Genomic DNA, 15057 nt, shown 5'->3' with positions numbered 1-15057 from the left:
ACATTTATGAGCTTAGATTTTGCTAATGGTGAACTGTTTAAGCATATGATGTAGGGTAATACAGTCTCTTATATGGAAAATTAATCTTTACAAGCTCCAGTGACCAAGCAGGAAATTAAAGATGTTGTTTTCAGCCTCGACCGGGACAGTGCAGCAGGTCCAGACGGGTTTCCCAACTATTTCTTTCAAGACATGTGGGCAGTGGTTGGAGATGATACATGTAAAGCTGTCACCTCTTTCTTTAATTCAGGTAGACTGTGTAAGGAGGTAAATCACACCAATATCATGCTCCTTGTTAAATTTCAGGGCGCAGAAAGAATTGATGACTTTAGGCCAATTGCCCTTTGCAACACGGTATATAAAATCATATCAAAAGTAATGGTTGCCCGCATGCAAAGTATCTTAGCGCGAATCATTGATCCATCCCAAGGGGCTTTCTTGAAGAATCGAGTGATCCACGACCAGCTTCTTCTTGCACAAGATATCATGGACTGGTGTATGAATGGTAAACAACGAGTTGCTTGCCTCAAATTGGAACTCTCTAAAGCTTATGACCGCATCTCCTGGGATTTCCTTCAGAAGAGTATGCAATGTCTTGGTTTCAGTCAGGTTTGGATCTCAAAGCTAATGACCACTGTGAAAACCACATCATATTCCTTACTGATCAATGGTCATGAAGGGAGACGTTTTGGTAGTAAAAGAGGAGTCAAACAAGGGGATCCTCTATCCCCCTACCTCTTCATTATGGCAATGGAAATGGTTTCAAGAGGGTGGAAAAGTCAAGTGATGCACACTAAGATCGCCCTCCCGAGAGCTCCTAGAGCGATGGAGAAAATCAGCTCCATCATGTTTGCTGACGATGTTCTGATCTTTTGCAAAGCCATCAGTCACTCTTTACAAAGAAAAAAATTTTTCTTTGTGGAAATGGAAAGCACTTCAGGCTTAAAGATCAACCCCTCCAAATCTAAAATTATTTTCTGTAATGTTCACGAGAGTGACCAACCTAGCTTGGCAGCAATTCTTAACTGGGAAATTGCCAATTTACCCCTAAAGTATCTTGGTCTCCCCCTCCTCTCAGGGTGCCTAACAGAGGAAATTTGTAGAGTTTTGACTGATAAATTTGACAAAAAACTTTCAAACTGGAAAATGACCTCCCTTTCCTATAGTGGCAGGCTTTGTCTTATCAAGCACAACCTTCAATCTCTACCTGTCTTTTGGATGCAATCAGTGAGTCTTCCTAGAGCAGTCATCCAAAAATTGAAAGCTTCAATGGCCAGATTCCTATGGGCTGATAACCCAATTGGTACTCATAAATATAGATGGAAGGCTTGGAGCACTCTCTGCAGGCCTAAAGAAGAAGGCGGAGTAGGTCTCAAGAAGTTGGAGGCAATGAATGCTTCCCTTCTCGCGAAAAGGGTCTGCCAGCTTGTCAATACCAACTCCCTTGCGTGGAATTGGTGTAAGAATAGATATTTGGGATCAGTCAAGAGCCTGTGGTCCCTTAAAAAACCATGGACTGGTTCTTACTTTTGGAAAAGTCTAGGTTGGGCTTGGACAAAGATCGAAGACAAGATTGCTTGGACAATCGAAAATGGCCAATCTGCCCTCTTTTGGCTGGACAAGTGGGGAGATGTTCTGCTCAAAAACTGTATTCAAGCTAATGACTATGATACCCTCAGTAAAGACTTCCACCTCAATGTTGCTATGGCTCGAAACAAATATCTGCAGCAGTCGATCAACATTCCTCTTGCCATGACTCAGGTTAGTGAAATCACCTTGACTGACAATAGGGACTCGCTTGGGTGGAAATCTGATCCCAACATGAAGTTGTCATCTACTATGTTCTATGAAGCTCTCAGACACAAAGCTAATAAGGAGCCCTGGCGTAAATTAATTTGGAACAACACTGCTCCCCCAAGGGCTTGTTGGTTCGTCTACATGGCATGCGACAATAGGCTACCTACCTTGGACTGTATTCAGCGAAGGCGAATCACTCTAGTTAACAGATGTGCCTTATGTCACAAAGCCCAGGAATCCAACCGCCATCTCCTCATTCAATGTGTCCAGGCCCGTAAAACTTGGCAATGGATAGTTAAGAAGTTTGGAAAGTCTAGAGTGCCCTGGCAGGATATAAAACAGGAGCTTCAAATCTGGATGAATAATCGCTTCACGCACCATTGGATGACCAAATGTTGGTCTGTCACCTTTCATATAGTTTGCTGGCAGCTTTGGGTAGTCAGGAATATGGCCTACCATGAAGGGTGGGTTGCGAATGGGGCTCAGTCCCTTTACCACATCATTTGGCAGAAATGCAAAGAGGCCTATAAAGCCTTTCAATGGAATGACATGGATATAAATCTGGTTGAACTTTGGGAGAGCCATGGTCTCATTTGTTCTAATGTAGTGGAAGATGTAGGCATCTTAGATAAGTTGTATATCATCACTCTCATCATTAAATGCAAAAGAATTGTGGTTGGGTGTCTACAAGACTCAGATGCTAACATTAAAGGCGCTTTGTCCCTAGAAACAAGTTATGGTGTAGATGATGCAGAATTTAACATACTCAAGTGGGGGGACACTGTGCGCTCCACCAGCCCGATCCCCCTTGCCATCTATTCCAACAACAAAGGATGGATCAGACGCTTTAAGTCTATTATTGAAGGTAGAAGGAACTGGCCTGAGAAATGGCGCTTTTTATCTGAACACAGTGGCCACTGGAGGCTCAAAGATGATACAATTCCTTTCAACATCGGCTCTCTGGTAAGGGACTGCTCTGACTCTTTTGACAGATACTCTACTAGTTGATCATCTTACATGCTCAATTTTGTTTTTTGGGTGAGGCCTTTTTAGCCTGGTTTTGTATTACTTGTGAGGGGTTGCTGTGTTAGCAGCTCTGGTTTTTTGATGTCTCTACTTACCGGTTGATGCATGGCATCCTTGTCAATCTTGTACATCTTTTTTTCATGTACATATTATACCTTCTCAATAAATGGTGGGGAGCCTACCTCCCAACATCTTTCATTGGAATGTTTAACTGTATTGTCGCATTTTAGATGTACCACAAAAGAAGTTATCAAATTTCACAAACTGAATCTGATTCGAATCTAATTTTTATATTCATATCTGAATCCAAATCTGAATTTTGAACTGAATTTGGCTGATTTTCAAAATGTAAGAGTATTATCCGAATCCATTGTTCAAGTTCTGCTACACCTGAAACGAATCCTGAATCTTTCGTAATATCCAAAACAAAAAGAGAAAAGGAATGAATAGCACGGACGAATTGGAAATGGTAATGCTTGTTTTACATCATATTGGTTTTGAATATAAAATCGTTGCTTCTTGTTGATCTAATTCCAATTTAAGTTCCATCCATGAGAGGTTTGGAGTCCGAGGCTGATTTGAAATCTCTTTTAGGTGCGGCCTATAGAGTAAACAAACACTGTATTTCAAATTTGCCGAAACAACGAGGGTTTGAGATCCTCAATGTGGCCAAAGCCTCGAATTTGAAGTCCAATGGGAGGGGGTCTAACCTCAAATCCTCCAATTTGAAATCCCCAATAATATCAAATCAACTTGGGTCCAAAATCGAAAATTCAAATCTATCAAACACCGCCTTAGTGTTTAGTTTTTTTGTGGGTTTCCCCTACTTTTCACCTCCGCCAAAAAAAATATGCTTTAGGCGTTGAATTCTGGGCTTGATTTTAAGTTCAACTCACTAGCCAGCTAAATTGAGCTATGCGCGGGCTCGCATGGGCCCTAGCCCCACCTCATTAAAAGAAAAATACATGTAAATTTTAAAAAATTTCACTTGTTCTATATAAAAATTTTGAAAAATGATATTCTGGCTCTAGTCAAAATTTTAATTCGGTCCACCTTATGAAAAAATTCTGGCTCCACTCTACCCCTGACCTTCTTGCATAGACGAGTGAATTACATACACCAGCTGCAATATGCCTAAGCCAAAATCGATGGTGAATTTATTTGTTCTTTCACTAAGATAACAGTATAGATGTGGTCTTACACACTGATAATTCTTTCAGTGTCAGCAGTAAGATCGCTTGATTGTACTGAAAATAAACTTTTATATAAGCATTTGAAAAGAATCAATGGCCCAAAATCTTACAGAATATGCTTGCGTCAAGAAATAAAATAACAAAAAAGAAAAGGGTTAAGAAGTGCCCCTTGAAAGTAGACCACAGCAAACGCATCCATGGCGCCAGATTTACAGAAAGTATGACAAATTTCCTAAGTTCTTCTGACACCCCGTGGAACTTTTCAAATATTTTCATGTTAAAAACACATATCCTTTACTTCTGTAATTTCAAACTTTGGCTTATAACCACATAATCAAAAGCACAGGTCCAAGCGAGCCGCATTGCAGTTCGACAACATTTCCTCCGCTGCCCCCATCAAATTTCCCTCCTTAGGCGACAAATATAAAGGGAAAGGAGGGTATTTTGGTTGTTAAGATATTTAACCAGGAGTTTAGTCCTGAATTGGATTTATTTTTTATTTAGGAAGCATTTATATTTTAAGGTGCAAAACCGGTCAATTACGACCTTACTTGAACAGGATCTGTTCTATAGGTTGTACAACTGAATCTTTAACCTCTAAGGAGACGGAGATCAAAGTCTGGAGGAGGAACCACGACCTCTTGACCTGAGCGTGAAAGTTTGGGTAAAGCGGAGGATCGTTCTGCGGCCGACTCGGTCAGCCATGGATGAATGGTCTTGAGGTTGTCTGACAGACCCCAATTACCTTTTTAATACTTTAAACTTTTTTTTATTCTAAATCGCTTTCGATCCAGTTCACCGATTCGCACGTCTCTCCGGCTGCCGTAGAAGTTTCTCGATGGGCCATCGTCATCCTACTTCGGATAGTGGCAGATTGGTCTGTCTCTCGGTTCAGTATCGGACAGGAGCACAGCGCCGGCCAGTCGTCTGCAGAAACAGATGCATGATGCCGTATGAGAAATTATTTAGAAACTAACGCTCGAAATACTATGCAATGCAAACCAAAGCACCAGTGACGGAATTTGGTTCACATGTGAATCTACATGTTGGATTTCTATTGAATTTGAATTGTGAGTTTTAAAATTGGATTCGAATATGGTATAAGATTTTTTTTTTTCATTCATATTCAGATGTGAATTTGCATATAAATTTGTGAAAATCCAACAAGTGTTTTGACATGGTGAAGGGGACATTTGATTTGCATCTGATCCCTTTACATCTCTAATTGCATCATCAACGGGGGGCTAATAGCCTTTCCCGATCAAGAAGGTTGCTGTTTGTTAGTGGATATGGAAACTACAAGAGCAGGGGCAAAGATATATGATTTTTTTACTAGAGTGGCCTAACTATACTATTCATAACTTTGACAGGGACTTAAATATAAGCTTTTAGAACTTTTATATAGGGTAAATAATTTTTTAGAATTACATGTAATTTTTTTTTAAAAAAATTCTTCCCCCTAAATCCCAGCTCTCCTGGCTCCCTGGTTAGCCCAGTCTGATTAGAATAAAAGAAATTATTTTTTAAAAATATAATTTAATTTTAAAAAATAACTAATTATAAAAATTATAGAATTATATATATTAAATAAAAGAATATTAAAAAAATAAATTATCGAGCCAACCCGATGTCCACCCTTACTGTGCCCACCTGACCATATCCGTTCTCTCTTAAGGTGCAGAAGAATAAACAGGATGAGTTTTCATGGACTAAAAATCCGTTATATCTTTTTGTCAAGCAACTAACGTCTGGATCTTTATGAACTCGATCATGAGATTTTTTTTTTTTTCTTTATCTGGGTATCGTCAGGAGAAAAAAAAATAGAACACAGTTGCCTGCATATTAAAAAAGAGAAGCTACGGATTCAAACAGCCAGTGAGGGTATGGCAAACTTGGCTCATACACAAGCAAGGACATATATTGTGTGTCTGGATGACATTATTGTAGTGATTGAACATGCTTGGTGGAAATAGTTAAAGGCCTACCTTCAAAGTTCTTGATATAAAAGATCTTGGTGAATATCTCACATGATTGAAGATATTGGAAACTTTAAATTTGTTATAAAAAGAATGTCTAAAGTCGACACTCTTTTATTACTCAATAAATCAGATGATTTTTTGCATTTGAATTAGCCGATTTAAGCTTATTTTTAAACTATTGGTTGCTAAAAGAGAAAAGCATATTTTTTATCTCGAGCTAGAATAATCTTGAGAAAGATGCATGGAAGAACAATAAAAAAAAGACAATGTACTCTTTTTACTTGTTTTTCAAAATAAAAAAGACAGTAGAAAAGAGCAAAAGAATTAAAAAAGAAGCACACAACAACACTTATTAGAATTTAGATATAGGAACGGCCCCTAGAGTCGGTTCGTGAAGATCACCTTGATTGGACGATAAAGAAAATGATAAGGGAATGGAGGGAGGAATCGGTCAGATATTCATTATCGCTGTTTTTGGGTTTTTTTTTTTTAAGGTTAGCGATGTGAATATATCTGATTTGAATCGGATATCCGATTGAACCGATCTGCAAAAGTACGATACGGAAAAAAATTATTATCCAATTAAGAAATCAGATTGGATTCAGATTTAAGAAATGACATCCGAACAAACTCAGATTTGGATTTGGATATACTTAAATATCTGATCGGATTCGAATATGAATTCATCACGGATTTATTTTTAAACAATATCATATATGTAATGCTCTTACATTTTGAAACTTAACAAAATTCGGTCCAAAATTTGGATTCGAATATGAAATAAAACTAAGATTTGGATTGGATTCAGATTGTAAAATCAGATTTCAGATTCGGATTTGGATATGACTTTTTTTGTTTTTATTCAAATCCAAATTTGAATCTGAATATATGAATATTTGAAAAAATGGATATAATTAAGGGTTTATCCGATCCGAATCCCATCCGTCACCCTTTCCATGCCTTATTCGTCTCTTCTTCCTTATTCAGGGAGAGAGGAAAATGGGGATTCAGGAATGGCTGTCATGTTTTAAAAAGATGAAATCTATTTTGATTCAACCGGTTCAAGATTTTAAAACCAATCCGAGCCATATTAAACCAGTTCAAGTACTTTGACACTGATTCGGATAATGTTAAACCGGTTCATGATGTGTATAATGGGTTCAAAGCAAGTACAAACCGGTATAGTTCATTTTGGACTGACAGAGAGCTAGTTCAAGGCTTTAAGGGGAAATTTGGGGAATTCTGAACCATTTAAAGTTTTACAGATACAGAAAATTTTATTGCTATGGTTTATTTGCCTATTTATGTTGTATAATGCACGAAGTTTTTGAATGATTTCATGCTAGAAGACTGAAATGTTTATATTTAGAATGGTGAGACTTTAATTGGATCCAGTTTAATTCAACTAAAGTAGGTGAGCATGGTTTAATTGAGAAATCTATCCATTATAAAGAGAATCGACATTTAAATTGTGCTTGGACTCATATGAAATGATTATGCTACCAAAAGTTAGTCTGTCGCGTTTAGGAGAATAAGCAGGGTTAAATAGAAGGGTTGGCATTTCAAAATTTTAGCTAGTTGCATTTCAAAATTTCAGCTAGTCACAACAGAAGGTGCCTTGCTGTCATTATTGTTGTGCTTGATATTTTTCTACTTTTACCACCAACAGTTAAGACAAAATCCATGTGCATCTTAAGCATATCACCAAAGTGGTATCCTAATGACACTTGGTATTTGCTTTTGAAATTCTGAACACTGCAATGCCTTATAGTTTACTCTCTCCATTCAGTGTTTCATGTAATGCATGTCAATTTATGAATGTCTTTATTATTTTGCAGTGCCTAGTTTTGTCTTTATGCATGAAGTACATATGAAGAAAAAATGTTTTTTGAGAAGTGGGAAAGCTCTAATTGACCCAATCTGTTGCTTTTGCAATCTAGAGTTGCGAAGAGCATAAAAGGCGCAATCCCATTGAATGTAAAACAGTGAAAGAGTTTCTTGACACGATTGATGCACAATTTGTTAGCTTTAGTAAAGCTAGAGCCAGTACCTTGGTGCCTAAGTTGATATCTATGAAATACACTGGTGGAAGTGACATTCGCCAACATATTATGGAGATGAGAAAATACTGCAACTCAATTGAATGACATGTCATTGACAATTTCAAACTCTTTCACAGTGCACTTCATTTCGGCGTCTCTACCGCCATAATATGTACTGCTTAAAATTTCTTCCAACATGCATGATGCTCAATGGATAGTTAATAAACTTCTGCCCAAGTGTGTTGAGGAAGAGGGGAGACTGCGGGATGAGAAGGTACATAGTGCACATATGACTTCTCACAAAGGCTCTAGCAAAGTTGGACCCAAAGGAAAGGTTATGAAAAGGAGGTCAAAAAAGAAGTCATCAGGTAAAGGTACTTCTCAATCCAAACAACTGAGTCTGGCTCCCATAAAGTGCTTCTTTTGTAAGAAGTGACATAGAAAGACAGATTGCGTGAAATACAAGAGTTGGTTGGAAAATAAATGTAATTTGTCATTCGTTTCTCATCAATGTAATTTATTGCATGTTCCTGTGAACAACTGGTGGATTGACTCTAGTGCTATGGTACATATTGCTAATGCTTTGCACGACTTTTTGAGCCAAAGGGAATCAACAATGCATGAAAGGAACATCTTTTTTCAGGAAACATGATGCATTCATGTCTAAAAGCTATTAGGACTTGCCAAGTCAGACTTGTTACTAGTTTCATTTTGAAGCTTCATGATGTGTTTTTTGTACCATCATATAGTAGAAATTTTTTGTAATAGGGTTAGACAGGCATGGATTTTGTATGAAGTTTGTAAATACCAAAATGCATATACATAAAGATTTTGCTGAAATTGGTTCTGCTCTTTTGTGTGATGGTTTATATAAATTAAATATAGAGGCTTAAAAAACATTGGATTTTGAATTTACATTGATTGACAATAAACGTAGTATCATAAATGATAACTCTTATATGTTCTGGCATCACAAATTAGACCATACAACTGAAAAGAGAATAAAGAGGGTTGTAAGTGAAGGAATTTTAAAATATCTGAAACTTTATAGATAATGGTCCATATGTTGACTGAACAAAGGCAAAACAAATCAACACATATAAAGAATGTGCTAAGAGAAGTGATAAGAGATTAGAGATAGTTCATACACATGTTTGTGGACCATTCGCTTCTTATTACATTGGTGAAAATGATTTTTTTTTACCTTTATTGATGACTATTCATGGTATATGTATCTCTAGTTAATCTCTAAGAAATCAGAGGAATGTCTGGTTTTCAAAAAACTTGAGAAAAAAATAAAGAAATAAACTGATTAAGTAATCAAGACAGTCTCATCATATAGAAGTGGCAAATATTATGGTAGATTTATTGAGATAGAACAAATAGAAGGGCCACTAAAAGAAAAGGGCATCATACCTCAATACACTATGCTTGGTAGTGCCTAAAGAAATGGTTAAAGTTATGTTAAGTTTCTTTATTCTTCGTGTTCATATGTGGAGAAAAGTTCTTAACTCACCCATGCATATTTTGAATAAAGTCTATACTAAGGCTGTTCCAAAAACTCCATATGAGTTATAGACAGGTAGGAGACCTTCTTTGTCTTATATGTACATATATGGATGTCCTGCTGAAGCTAAACTATATAACCCTTACATAAAGACCTTCAATCCAAGAAGAACCAATGGTTATTTAATTGGTTATTCAGAAAAATCAAAAGGATTGTTCATCTCATTTGCCTCATATTGTGGAAATAGATAAAAATAAATTCATAGAATATGGTTCAATTGAATTAAATGCATTACAAAACCTCAAATTTGAGAAATTACATGATACATAATATAAACTTGCTGAAGAAAGTAATAAAGGATTCGACTTTATCATTTATTATGATAATATAACAATTGAATCAGCTTGTAATGTACCAAACCAAAATGAACCAACTGTAGATCATGCTGATGAACAAGAGCAAAGCAAATAGGTTTCGGTTGGGCCTATACAATTGCTTGTTCATGGAACCACTAGAACAAAGAAATTTGCTATTCTACCTAACTATGTGATGTATTTACAAGAGTCTAATGATTTTGTAGATATCCATGAAGATCCTCAAACACTTATAAAAGATGTAGAAAGCAAACAGTACATGTATTAGATACATGTCGTGAAAGAAGAGAGGGTTCTATAGCTAAGAACCAGGCGTGGAGTCTTATCGAGTTGCTTGAAGGAGTAAAACCAATAGGATGTAAATGGGTCTATAAGACCGAAAGGGACTCCAAAGACAGTGTTGAGAGATATAAAACATGACTTATTGCTAAATGAATCACCCAGATGAAGGACATATACTATAAAAAGATGTATTCTCCTGTCTCCACTAAGGAGTAAATGAGAATAGTTCTTGCCCTAATAGCTCATTTTGACTTAGAGTTACGCCAAATAAATGTTAAAATGACTTTCCTAAACAGATGTCTAAATGAAGAAATATATATGAAACAACCTCAAGGACTTTTTGATAGCAATGTAGATCATTTAGTTTACAAGCTTAATAAGTCAATTTATGAACTTAAGCAAACCTCCCGACAATGGTATATCAAGTTTTACAAAGTCATTGTGACTTTTGGGTTTATAGAAAACATCATTGATCAATGTATATACCTTAAGAATAGTGAGAGTAAATTTATAATTTTGATATTATATGTTGATGATATTTTGCTTGCAACTAATGATATACAGATGTTAACTAAAACTAAACAACTTTTTGCATCTCATTTTCAGTTGAAAGATATAGGTGAGGCATTATATGTTCGTGGCATTGAGATTCATCGAAACAGAAGTAAATGAGTTTTAAGCCTCTTTCATACTGCATACATCAATAAGGTGCTTAGGAGATACGAGATAAATTATTGTTCTCTTACTTCCACTCCTATAGTTAAAGGGGATAACTAAGGTTAAATGATTGTCCACATGATGAACATCAAAAGACATAGATGAGTAGAACTCTATATGCATCAGCAATTGGTAGTATGTAGTATGCACAGAATTGCACTAGGCCTGATATTTCTTTTGCTGTTGGAGTGCTTAGGAGATTCCAGTCTAACAGAGGTTTGACTGATTGGAAGGCGGTAAAGAGAGTCATGTGGTTTTGCAAGACACAAAAGACTACATGTTGACATACTGCAAGATGAAGGACCTTGAAGTAGTTGGCTTTTCAGATGCTGACTTGGAAGGATGTATCGATAGTAGAAACTACAACATAATATGTCTTTCTTTTAACTAGAGGTGCCATCTCCTAAAGAAGAAAGAAACAAACTGTTACTGCTACTCATACAATGGAAGCAGAGTTTATTGCATTATATGAGACTACTTTGCAAGCAATATAGATAAAGATCTCCATTTTACAACTCAAGATAGTGAAATCTACAGAGAAACTATTTAAAGTTTATTGTGACAATGAAGTTGCTGTGTCTTCTTCTAATAACAACAACTTTACAATTTCATGTAAGTGTATAGAGTTGAATTACTTTGTTGTTAAAGAGAGGATAGAAAATCATCTGGTGTGGATTCAATACATTCAAAATCATTTGTTGAATTACTTTTTCTGTTTGCATCTATTCTTTGTTTTGTTCCTTTGCCACACACAAGCCTACAACTCACCCATGTTTGTGCGGGTGCAGTGGTATATTATGAATCACCTGCGTGACTAGGTTACCTTTTAGAAGAAGGTACATGCTGCTATCTTTATTCCATGTTTTCTTTTTCTTGTATTTGTTGACTTTTTAGATTTTCCTTCTTTCAGCTTATCTGATGTACATTTCTTGCAGTATATTTTCTTTTTTCAGAAAGATAACTAGGATATGTCTAGTTCGCCTCTAAATCCGTAAAGATGCCAGTTAACCTATCAAGGTTTTGCTTGCACATGCCAATGTGAATGTGCACATGGGCAAACAGTTTCAGCGACATTATATATGTATACCAGTACGCAAAGTCGATGAGATACATAAGATATTTTAAGCTCAAGGGAAAATAATAACAAAAGTCATTGCAAAAAATATGCTATAAATTTCGAAAGCAGTTGGCTAGCACTGTTTGTAAAATAATAATGCACAATCCACTATGAGATGGCTAGAACACGGTGGCACTACTCATGGTGGTGGAGCAGAGAAGTAATACTGTTAATCTGGCGGACAATATAAAACATAGAAACTGAGACATAAAAAGAGAAACATAAAAGGGTGAAAACGAGAGTGATCCATCATTGTACTTTTAGCTTGGAGAGTAAAGGTGAGAAGGTAATTAGTGCTACCACATGAAATTGAGAACAAAAAAGAAAGAAGATAAATGGTTATAGCATTCACAGAAAGGTCTGCTTTGTTCAATTCTGTAGGAGTTTTATGAGTGCGACCCATCATGAATAAATGGCAGCAGAATCTCATGATCGATTGCTTTTTGGGTGCTGCCACTGGTGAAGAAGATGAGAAAGTAGAGAGGGAGAGATCCGAATCATGCAGATTGCTGGTCTGGTACTCAAAAAATTGGTGAACTTGAAGTCAAGGTAACAAGTGCATCCTGCTATAAATTTCGAAAATATCTTACCATCCACTGCTTTTCGAGATAATGTTTATGCTACAGAACCATAGGCAGATCTTCGCAATTTTGTCAAATAAGAAAAGTTTAAGCTTGCCTATTTTGATATTCTGAATGCCACACTTCTGTTTCAAGGACGTAACTTCTGCTGGTTGCTACATCTTTCTGGATTTCGTTTCCCATTTTTCCTAGAAAACTTATTAATAGATGCTTGCTAAAAAAAATGAACTACAAAAACCACACTCTTTAGCCTTGCTTTGATAAAACATGCACCAATAACCTAACAACATAAAAAGAGCCTGCCCAATTGAAAACTGGTGATCTAATAAATGTAAGATGATGAATGAGAGTCCGCTTCTTTAGATACTGAAAAGAACCTACTGAGCACACCTTTTTGGACAAACAGAATTTCAGATCCTCGAGGCAACAAAATCGCCGTTCATTTTGTGCTCGCCCTGCTCTCCCACTCCTCACCCAACCTCGCTAGGCTGGCCCACGAAGACCCGCCTTCCTTCATTGCTGTGGCTGCCGCATCCCTGGCCGCTGCTGCTCGCTCCCTCAGTGCAGCCCCTTCCTCTGAGTCCACCAGCAGCCGCACGCATCTCTCTACCTCGGCTGCGCCCACCAGACCGTCGGGACCCTCCTGGATGACAACGGCCAGACGCAGCTCCTTTACCAGCAAAACCCGGTTGATGCGTTGCTCTGCGTACAGCGGCCAGGCGACCATGGGCACGCCTGCACAAACGCTCTCCAGCACCGAGGTCCACCCGCAATGCGTCACGAACCCGCCAACCGCACCGTGGCTCAGCACCCTTGCCTGCGGCGCCCACGACTTGACCACCAGCCCCTTGCCTCGAGTCCGCTCCAGAAACCCTTGTGGCAGCAGCGCGTCAGGGTCTGGGTCTTCCGACACAAGAGCCGGTCCTGACCCGCTGGCTGGGCCGCGAACCACCCAAAGGAACCGTTGCCCGCTGCGCTCCAGCCCATCTGCGATCTGCCCGAGCTGGTCGACGGAGAACCGGCCCAGGCTCCCGAAGCACAAGAACACCACGCTGCAGTCTGGCTGGGAGTCCAGCCAGTTGAGGCACTGGTCGTCGCGTTCTGCCCGCTTCCAGGCGGATATCACAGGTCCGATTCCGTGCACTGGGGGTGTGGGTCCGTTCGGTACACACAGGCCGTTCCGGATTGCTCGAAGCGCCCGTGGCTCCAGCGCATCAAAGGTGTCGACTATGATCCCGTGGGCCCGACTCATCTGGGAGGACACCTCGAGAAAGCAGTAGTAAGTTTCTTCGCGATCCAGTGTCGGAGGAGGCATGTCCAGGGAAGGCAATGGGGGGATGCCGGGGATGTGCAGATCTTCGTTGAGACGACGGAAGCTGAGGTCGGTCTGGCGGTGCTGCTCTTGGAAATACAAGAGCGATGCTAGTGCTCCAGCAGGGGAAATTAAGTAAACATACACGGGTAAGCCCAGGTTGGCAGCGGCGACGCTCACGGAGGCGATGCAGAAGAAGTCGACGACAGTGGCTAGGATGGTAGAGGACTTGGAGATGAGCTCCAACGCATCCTTGACGTGGGGGCTGCAGGCGTTGAGGAATTTGAAGACAAGAAGCTCGTGGTGCTGGGCATTGTGATCTTGAGGGGAGAAATCGAACGGCTGGGGAAGGTAGTGGAAGGAGATGCCGAGATCGGAGGACTCGACGTCCTTGACGTAAGGGGTGGTGTCGCCGAGGTTGAAGGGAGGAGAGGCGATAAGGACGGTGACGGGGAGGTGGAGGCGGAGGTGAATGAGCTTGCCGAGCTCCACCATGGTGATGAGGTGGCTCATGCCTGGGGCGGGGTACAAAGCCACAGTCCGCTTCATCTTTCCTCGATCACCCTCAAGGCCACCCTCACTAAGGCCGCTGCGGCGTTTAGGCGAACCCTGCAGCTTCAGCCTATTTATAAGCTACGGCCGGACTGATCAGGCCGTTCAGCTGCCGTGCTCCTGCTGGCCGGCAATTTCGCTGGTACCAGAGTGACATTGCCGAGTGTCCCTGTGAAACATGCATTTTTTAATTTTTTTTTAAAAAAGACGAAGACAAAACAAAGGGATAGCAAAGTGAGAAGCCGTAGCCTCTTACATCAGCTAACATGTCGTGTTCTCCAATGCTTAGAACCATTTTGTCATTATTGACCCAATTAAATATCCGGCACTTCCCCCGATTCCGCTCGAAACAAAAAAAAAGTATCGGCTTGATATATTAAGTTATGAACGGGCTCACGTAGGCCCGTTAATCTAATAAGATTTTCTAAATATATATTTTATTAATTTTTACATATAATTATAATATTTAATTATAATTAATTATATTTTATTTTATTTAAAAAAATATATTTTTTATAATCAAGCCAATTCCAGCCGAACTCGAATGTGTCTCAACACACTCGAGTGTGAGTTTTGGG

At 39.0% G+C, this 15057-nt stretch overlaps 2 protein-coding genes and 1 non-coding gene across 3 annotated transcripts; 2 read left to right on the top strand and 1 right to left on the bottom strand.

Annotated features, from left to right (window-relative positions):
* The first annotated feature begins 378 nt into the window (after positions 1-378).
* On the top strand, positions 379-2805 carry LOC116247511 (uncharacterized). Its single transcript, XM_031619689.1, has one exon. The coding sequence runs from the start codon at positions 379-381 to the stop codon at positions 2803-2805; it is 2427 nt and encodes an 808-aa protein (XP_031475549.1).
* Positions 2806-4557: 1752 nt separating this feature from the next.
* Positions 4558-4753, top strand: LOC116249400 (small nucleolar RNA U3). Its single transcript, XR_004171168.1, has one exon. It is a non-coding gene; the product is annotated as a small nucleolar RNA U3 (small nucleolar RNA).
* A 7930-nt stretch (positions 4754-12683) lies between these two features.
* On the bottom strand, positions 12684-14587 carry LOC116247510 (UDP-glycosyltransferase 88A1-like). The gene has a single exon (XM_031619688.2). It carries the CDS (start codon positions 14474-14476, stop codon positions 13055-13057), a length of 1422 nt encoding a protein of 473 aa, XP_031475548.1. The 5' UTR covers positions 14477-14587; the 3' UTR covers positions 12684-13054.
* Positions 14588-15057: the final 470 nt, after the last annotated feature.

The sequence above is a fragment of the Nymphaea colorata genome, chromosome 2 (assembly GCF_008831285.2).
Source record: "Nymphaea colorata isolate Beijing-Zhang1983 chromosome 2, ASM883128v2, whole genome shotgun sequence".
Lineage (NCBI taxonomy): Eukaryota > Viridiplantae > Streptophyta > Magnoliopsida > Nymphaeales > Nymphaeaceae > Nymphaea > Nymphaea colorata.
The sequence above is the reverse complement of the archived record's forward strand: the minus strand, read 5'-3'. Positions and strand labels throughout refer to the sequence as shown.